The following is an 8,407-nucleotide window of genomic DNA, read 5'->3' as shown; positions in this document are numbered from 1 at the left end:
AAATCATACTGATTAATATTTAGGTATCCAGTTCAGTGAATTAGTCTACACATACAGGACTAGTTATCACACAATTTGCGCAATAGGACGGAACCCAGTAAACAGGAAACAGGGCTGTTCTGTAATCAATGTTTTCACTAGGATTGTCGTAAGAGAGGCGACTAACGGGATCGCCTGGTCAGACTCGCAGGCACATGTCACTGTATCCTAGTTGCCTTGACCGATACCGATGCTGTGATCACTGGAGTGTCTAGTCTCGGCTCGTATCTGCTGAATGCCACCATATAACCGCAATGTCGCTGACGGAACAAACCGCGCGCCATGCTCGTTACTACCACGGCACCACCTGGTTAGAACTTGTTTTCAGTCGAAAGAGGTGGCCAATGGGATTTGTGGCCACACGTGTCATCGTATCCCAATTCCGCAAATTCCGTGACTGAGTACTGGATGGTCTGGTCCAGACTCGATTATTACAGACCGCGGCCATATAGCTGGAATATCGCTGTTTGCGGAGTAAAACTAAACTCACTCACTCACTCACACCAGCAACGGCGGGGGACACAGAAATGGGCTTCACAGATTGAACCCATGTGGAGAATCGAACCTGGGTCTTCAGCGTGTCGAGCGGACATTTTAACCATTATGCTACCCGAACAACAATCAAACAAATTATTTACATAGAACAATGATCATAGTGTTGACTACTAGATAGTTGACTACTGTATTGTGTTGTATGTGTTTCAGGATCGACGTCGTGCACAAATAACCATCGATACTGCAACTTCTGGATGGGAATACACGAGTGCGTTATTAATCCGCAATACATGATGTGTCAATGTGCTCTGGCCTGCAACACTGGTTCCGAGTGCTCCGGTGAGGATCTTCTAGTGCTAACAATGTGTTTTCAAAGGACGAGATATAACTGGGTGCCCTTTATGACCTCAAGAAATGTGTAACTTTGTTATGTGTCTACCTTCATCTAAAGTTAAACACGTTTGTGTCGAACTTTGATGTCTCGAACGTGTTGGTCTTTCGGAAGGAAAATGCTGGTCTCTGCTTATTCCTTCTTTAACAATCATTTTCCGTTTGTGTCTAACATTGAATAACTCGAAGTGTCGAAGTAGGGCAGTGTAAATTTTACACCCAGGTGTTTGACTATCTGTTTATGCACTGTCTATATACTTATTGAATTGTCAGTATGGTATGTAAGCAAACATGCGTTCAGAATTTTCACTACCGACCACACGTCCATAGACGATGATATCCTGTTTTATTTTCAATGAAGCCTTGGATATGATAGCTGCAATCCCGACTGCTGACTGAATCCCTTAGGTACAAATACTGACATCTTTTAATCCGTGCCCCATGCATTGTTTTTCAACTTCTACAGTGGTGTTGATATGAAATAATGTGAAGACTTTCAACTGCGCAACAGGTGCGGCAGGAGATGACACAAACTGTGAATGCGACTTCCATGCCTCCAGAGGATCCTGTGAAACCAGTGACCTTGCAACAACTTGTCCTCGTACTTGTTCCCTGAGACAGAGTAAGTGACACTCCACCTCTTGTTCAATGGGAGTAGATATTATCAGTCATGCCCGTAACATTTCTTGCTCCTGCACACTTCATCGGCACCTGTGGTTTCCTCATACGCAGAGCAATCTTCACCTGCCTCCACATTTATCGTTTCGTCAGACACAATCACCACCATCTCCTTCCACATCTATCGTTTCCTCAGACCCAATCACCACCATCTCCCTCCACAGCTGTCACTTCCTCAGACCCAGTCACCACCATCTACCTCCACAGATGTCGTTTCCTCAGACACAGCAGCACCATCTCCCTCCACAGCTGTCGTTTCCTCAGACACAGTCGCGACCATCTCCCTCCACAGTCGTCGTTTCCTCGGTGGCTGAGCTGGCTAAAGCGCCAGGCTAGTGATCCAGCGAGGTTGAGGTGTCGGGATCGAGCACACCTGTGACCGGGTGTAAAAAAAACCTTGGAGTTAACTTTGTGTGCAGACTGTGTTGTCGGAACCCCTAGTCTGCAGTAGACAACCCCGTGCACTTAAAAGGAGCCATTCGTTGGTATATGATGAGATGGTGGCCACATGAATACCTGCATACACCTAGTTGCGGGTTCAGCGACGTGCAGTAAACTTGTACAAAGTATTGTGACTATATGCCCCAGTCCACCTAGCTGTGAACCGGGCACCTCGTTTTGTATACTCCCCAGGGAGTAACATTGATAATACGATGTGACGCTGAGACGGACATCCAGTGATCGAGGGAAAACAAATACCAGCGCCTTGAGCATGCAATAGTTGCATGAGTATGTGCGCTATATAAATATTATAAGATAACATAAAAGAAGATAAGACCTCTTCCCTCCTCATCAATCGTTTGCCCAGACACAGAGTCACCATCGCCTCCCTTCACATCTGTCGTTTCCTCACTCATAGAGCAATCCTCACCTCCCCCCACACCTGTCGTTTCCTCATTTATACTGCAATACCCATCTCCCCGCTTATCTGTTGTTTCCTCATCATCTCCCTCCGCATGCCTGCACAATTGTCGTTTCCCTAGCTGCTGACACAGTCACCTCTGTTGTTACTTCATGGCAAAGACAAAGCATTATGACTTCATCAACATCAAGGATGGACTGAATCTTCAGCAGTCCATGCTTGTCGCAAGGGGCGACTGACAGGGTCAGGAGGTTTGGCCCGAGAACCTAGCTGGTACACATCAGTATATCCCATTTACGTAGATAGATGCTCTGGAATGCCACTGGTATTGTCTGACAGCTGTCTGTCTTGGAGACAGCTTCGTCATCTTTGCCTCACTTCGTTACCCACTTTACTCGAGGAAGTACTGAGATACTCTACTTTTTTGTGTCGTGGGGCGATGGGCTAGGCGTGAAGTTAAGCGTTTAGTCACCACGCCCAGGCTCAATTCCCAACATGTGGTACATTGGTCGAAGGCTGTTTCCAGCGCCGTGTGACCCATTGCACTATTCCTGTTATATCGTCAAAGTGGTGCGCATACTCACTCACTCAGACTACGATTTTCTGCTGTCAGTCTTTCACTCAGTCACTCACTAACAAATTGTAATCACATATTCAGAATACGTTTTTCAGCTGTCACGTGCCCTCCACATGATAACTACCCAAACGCTATAGCTGTTGGTCAGAGAAGATACCTCGATCGAGTCACATATATATGTAGCTATGGATACCGTAACGATGGTGGCGTCGGGCTCCGTGTGTGCGACTCCTCTGGAATATGGAGACCCTTTGGTGCCACGCCAATCTGTAGATATGGTAAGTACCAAGAAAGATACGAATCAAACTCAAATGGGGCAGGTTGGGTGGATTGTTGTTTACGTCACACTCCGCAATGTTCAAGCTGTATGGCGACAGTCTGTAAATAATAGAGTCTGGGCCATGCGATCCAGTGATCAACAGCATGAGCATCGACCGACGCAACTGGGACACGATGACATGTGTAAATCAAGACAGCGAGTCTGACCACCCCGAGTCTCTTAGTTGGAATCTGAAGGCCAATTCTAACCCGGATCTCCACGGGTTGGAATTGTCTTGAAAGTTATCAGGCAATATTGGGTGCAAACAAAGGTCGCCTCGTACCACAGTCATGGTAATGGGACAAGCATGAGACGTACATTCTTTTGAATCAGGTATCGAAGTACAGCTCACCATTTCCAGGAACATCGGGAATCGTCATTGTTTGTCTGTGATTCATCCTTGTGTCATTTCCGTATAATAGAGAAGGTTATTTTCTGAGTGGCACCAGCGAAAATGATTTAAAATATGTTGGTCGCTGGTTAAAGGGTCATGATATACTCTTCAAAAGAGAAACGCAAAGCCAGAATTTATGATACAGTTCCAATTTTTGTAAAGCATATAGTAGGTTGTTTAGGGAAACAAAATTATGTACAGAGAAACAACAGGGATGGAAATTTATGACAAGGTCACAAAAGTGTCCAAAGGTCACGTTTGACGTTTAATACAGTTAAGAGCGTGTATGCCCCCCTTGGGCGTCAATCACAGCTTGACATCTTCTGCCCATGGATGCAACCAGATTACGAGTGACATCCCGAGGAATTGTAGCCCACTTTCATTTGATAAATTAAATTTGCCAGGGACCATTTAAATATTTTCAATAGTTGTAACATACCATAACTGAAAATGTTGAGTGCCAGCTGGTATCATTTGAGTGAGTTTATGACTGAGAGAGCAGAATTCAAAACCACGGTAATCCAGCTGTAACATGTTTAACACTATTTGTTCAAGATGTGTCAAACTCGACCAGCTTCGCAGGTCATGTTGTTACGAATGAAGGTGTGATTAACGAGTCTATACTTCACTCGCACAAGGAAATTGTATGGATCACACAACATACTCTTAGCAATCATATTGTGGCCAAAGATATATGGCAGATTCACCTCATTTTTAAATCCTTCCAAAGCCGTGTACGTCATGACGTCCTAGTTTCACATTGTCCATATTTGTCATAGTCCAGACGTTATTTCAAGTTCATGAATCAACGCTGAACATTCACATCTCGGGTATAAAATGATCTGGCAATAATGTCCAGTCCTCAAACAACTTCCCAACCAGTCTAGCGCAAATCTGAGTTTCTCGCTATAAGCTGGCTGGCCACATTCAATTTAGTGACGAAAGCTTACTTCATCTCACCCCAAGCTGTACCTCAAGTTGCATAACAATATGTTTCGCTCAAGTGAAGGTCCCTCACCTCAATCAAAATCTAATTACACCAGGTATACTCATCACAACCTAAACTGTACATTATATTTGCAAAAAGATATGTTTCACTACTCATAACAATATCCATGAAAATTTTCGATCCAAACCGATTGTTGGTCGTTCATCGCCCTCTAAAACCAGGCAGGATAAGGGAAGTCGTGGGCAGCGAAGCCCCCAGCAGAAGCGGAAAACAAAAAAAGGCAGAAATAAAAAACGGGCAATGATCAGCCCATCTGGTGTCGAGCTCGCCTTGCCGAGTTCCCCTGGTAGCCTCTCTTGGACCCTCACAGTCTTTGTTGTTGCTTGTAGAGTACCAAGGGTGTTATAGTGTGACCAGAAAGTATCGAGAATTTTAGGAATACGTTTAATTGGATTTCTAGTATGAACAACCTTGACAAGCTATCAAGTGCTTGGTTTCATTCAAGAGAGACAACTGCCTTATTACTTCCTCATTAGTTTGTGAAGAGTTATCCCCGCTTGTTTACTTGCTAACGGACGACGTTTTCAGTGATCTTCAGTATTTTTATTTATTTTTAGACTATTATAACAAGGACATCAGATCAGCTATAGTGACTTCAAGTAGAACAGGCACCCCTTTCTCCATTGTACATCGTGTTTTAAAAAATACTGCAAATGGATTCGGCACTGAGCTCCGGGGAGGCGCAGGCAGGCAATTGCGGATACAGCTTTTCGTGAAAGGATTAGGAGCGGGGAGGGGCATGTGTGTGTAGGTGTGTCTGCGTCTGCGTCTGCGTCTGCGTGTGTGTGTGTGTGTGTGTGTGTGTGTGTGTGTTCGTGTGTGTGTGTGTGTGTGTGTGTTCGTGTGTGTGTGTGTGTGTGTGTGTGTGTTCGCGCGCGAGCGCTCACTACAGAGAAAAAGGGGTGAGGGAGTGGGAGGGGAGAGAACACTTCATTTTCACCCGAGTTTCAATGGTCATTCAGCAAAGTTTCAGGAGAAAGGGGTGGCTGTGGGGAGGTTATGAGTGATGGAGGGACTGTGGCTGTCTATAAGGAGACAGTTAGAATTGAGCTACATGCAATGGGTTCGCAGGAGAGTCGAGGAATTCCATCACCGACCATGAAACCGGAACAAAAGGAGCGAAAGTTGAACTAGTACTTACAGCATAGTAATTTCAACTTGGACAATGTGATTTTCTCAGATTAAAGTTCTGTGTGGTTGTTTCCTAATGCACTGAAATTCCGGACCAAACACACTGAAAAACCTTTGTATCAGCGCCCGAGTACAGTTCGAAACCTAACATGTAGGGCGGAATATCTGTGTTCGGGGCAACGCCCCTCTGTGTATTTGAACATGAGCATGAGCAGTGAGCGGTACACAAATATTCTCGAGAGACATTTACTTCCAACTGCTCACGTTTTCTATGGAATATTTTAAATTTTTGCAGCAGGTCAGCGACCCAAAACGTCGTTCATCGCATTCACAGGTCTGGTTTCAGACCCAAATTATGACATTATTACATTGGCCAAACTACAGCCCTGATCTAAATCCAAAAGAAAATGTTTGGGCACTTAAGAAGGAAAATATCCAAAAGAAAATTCTGACAACTATTGCTGAAATGAAAGAAGGGGTGGTCTGATATTGGGACTGAATGGACCACGACTTTCTAACTTCTTTGATCAGGAGTATACCCGCCGCATTGAAACATGCATTGCTGCCCAAGGAGACTTTACAAAATACTATCTGTTTAAATGTATGTTCGTTCTGCTAATATTCACATTTAACACGTGAGTAATGAGTGAACAAAAAATAAAATTACAATCTTTAAATTCTCAATAATTTCTGGCCATACTATACACGTGTCGCGAAAGTGGAATTTGTCAGGAATAAAGCAGGTCTCAGACGTTAAACACTTTGGTGCTACCCACGGGTAAGGTGATGACGAGCCCAGAAACGTGGCCATGGACCGGTCAAGACCTTGTTACAAGGAATGTGTGTTCGTGTGTCTTGAATCTTTCAAATATACTCTTTCAAAAGCAGTGGAACTTGAACTTTAAATTTGGAATAGGAAGCATAAGCGTTAATGAACGTTATGAAGGCACTGCTATCTTTCTTTTGTCAAACACCTTAACACAAAGCATGTGTTGCACGTGCACAGCGCATGGGGAGCTGTAACGTGCGTTGGGTGTCATTCCTGATTTTGCCTTTCTTCAAGAAAGTCTATAAATCACTGACGCTTTTTCTGTTTGAAAATGAAAGTCATCACACTAACTGAAAATGAAAATGAATTCCCCTAGGGTTCTTAAGGGTATGTACTGACACAGATCTTCTGATTTATAGATTCAAGCCTCCTGATATCCTGTTCGTCAATGGTGACAGCATTTGAACGTTGGTCTTTGCCAGTGACCAGTGTTGGGATCCTCGACTGGAGTCAAGATATCAACCTCTTGGAGTGCTCGGACATGTGCTTGAGGGCGCATGGGTGTTTATATTTTGTCCACAATCAAGGGAGTAGGAAGTGTTTTCTGTACTACAACGTTGCTCGAGCCGGGTTCAGAATGACAGAGAGTGGTAGCGTGTGGAAGAAAAAGTTTCATGTTCAGCCTGTTAGGTACTACAGTTAAGACTACTTCCAAAAAGAGTTGGGGATATATAAAAATGACAATAAGCTCGGGCAGTAACTGGACTGGTCATTGTAATGTAAGAAGAACAAGGAGCTGGACTCAGACGTTTATTATAGTGCTTACCAACCTAGTAACTTGAACGGGATAACATGGATGTGAACCTACGAAGTATTGGTTCAGGCATGCCTATGGGATGCAACACTGCAGCTGGAACTGTGATGCCCACAACAGACGGGGACAACATATTCTTTCACCCAAGGATGGGTTGAAATGCATAGTGCTTGTTTACTTGTAGTGTTTGCTGTGTCTGACATTGGATCAACTGCAGAAGGAAGTGCTATTGTTTCTCTACCTATCCATTGTTGAATCTTTGCCTGTCCATTGTTGTTAAAAACTGTGTATATATACTTTGATGAAGACGATGAAGGAATCTGTTGCTTTCGAACTTCTTTAGTTGGTTTCACAAGACATGACAAACAAGTAAACATGAATGAGGTGAGCGGACTTCCAAGTCAACAGATTCCTTCATCGTCTTCATCAACGTATTCATATTAGTTCGTCAACGTACGTAATGTTCATCTTAATCATGACAGTAGTCTTTGATCGTGAAGGCGTTAGATTTTGGTTCGAAACGATTCTGTCTCTGGTAGTCTTGTTTAAATATTCGGTCGGTCATTACATGAAGGTTTCACGATACCCTACTGTTTTGGAGAGTGTGTAATTGACAAAATGGTTCTTACATCCGTCCACAAGCCCATGAGATTATTTTACGTAGGGAGGAGGCATGGTGGTTCTGTGTTTTATTGAGAGATTGAATGACCAGTTACAATAACTTTTTGCTTTTAAAAGACTGATGAAACAATCTAGTCAGGAAGAATATATTCTGTGTAGACATTTGGGATCAACTACATATTAAATTCCCAGTTGTACCTGGAAAATATGTCAAGTCTCCAAATTCCCAGGTAATCGAATAGTGAGTATGTGTAGTTCTACGAAGTGAATTCGGAGAGTCTTGAGTTTTGGTATCATTAACATTACCTG

At 43.7% G+C, this 8,407-nt stretch overlaps 1 protein-coding gene across 1 annotated transcript; it reads left to right on the top strand.

The window, feature by feature from the left end:
• Positions 1-824: 824 nt before the first annotated feature.
• LOC137255878 (uncharacterized) lies at positions 825-7,366 on the top strand. The gene is made up of 4 exons (XM_067793456.1): positions 825-873; positions 1,436-1,546; positions 3,137-3,319; positions 7,083-7,366. Exons 1-4 carry the CDS (start codon positions 825-827, stop codon positions 7,364-7,366), a joined length of 627 nt encoding a protein of 208 aa, XP_067649557.1.
• The last annotated feature ends 1,041 nt before the right edge of the window (positions 7,367-8,407 follow it).

Source organism: Haliotis asinina, chromosome 11 (genome assembly GCF_037392515.1).
Source record: "Haliotis asinina isolate JCU_RB_2024 chromosome 11, JCU_Hal_asi_v2, whole genome shotgun sequence".
Lineage (NCBI taxonomy): Eukaryota > Metazoa > Mollusca > Gastropoda > Lepetellida > Haliotidae > Haliotis > Haliotis asinina.
The sequence above is the reverse complement of the archived record's forward strand: the minus strand, read 5'-3'. Positions and strand labels throughout refer to the sequence as shown.

Coding starts and splice junctions, on each gene's coding strand:
- LOC137255878 (XM_067793456.1), top strand. CDS start 825: ATGATGTGTCAATGTGCTCTGGCCTGCAACACTGGTTCCGAGTGCTCC. Junction 874..1,435: donor CACTGGTTCCGAGTGCTCCG/GTGAGGATCTTC, acceptor ACTGCGCAACAG/GTGCGGCAGGAGATGACACA. Junction 3,320..7,082: donor CACGCCAATCTGTAGATATG/GTAAGTACCAAG, acceptor TCTGATTTATAG/ATTCAAGCCTCCTGATATCC.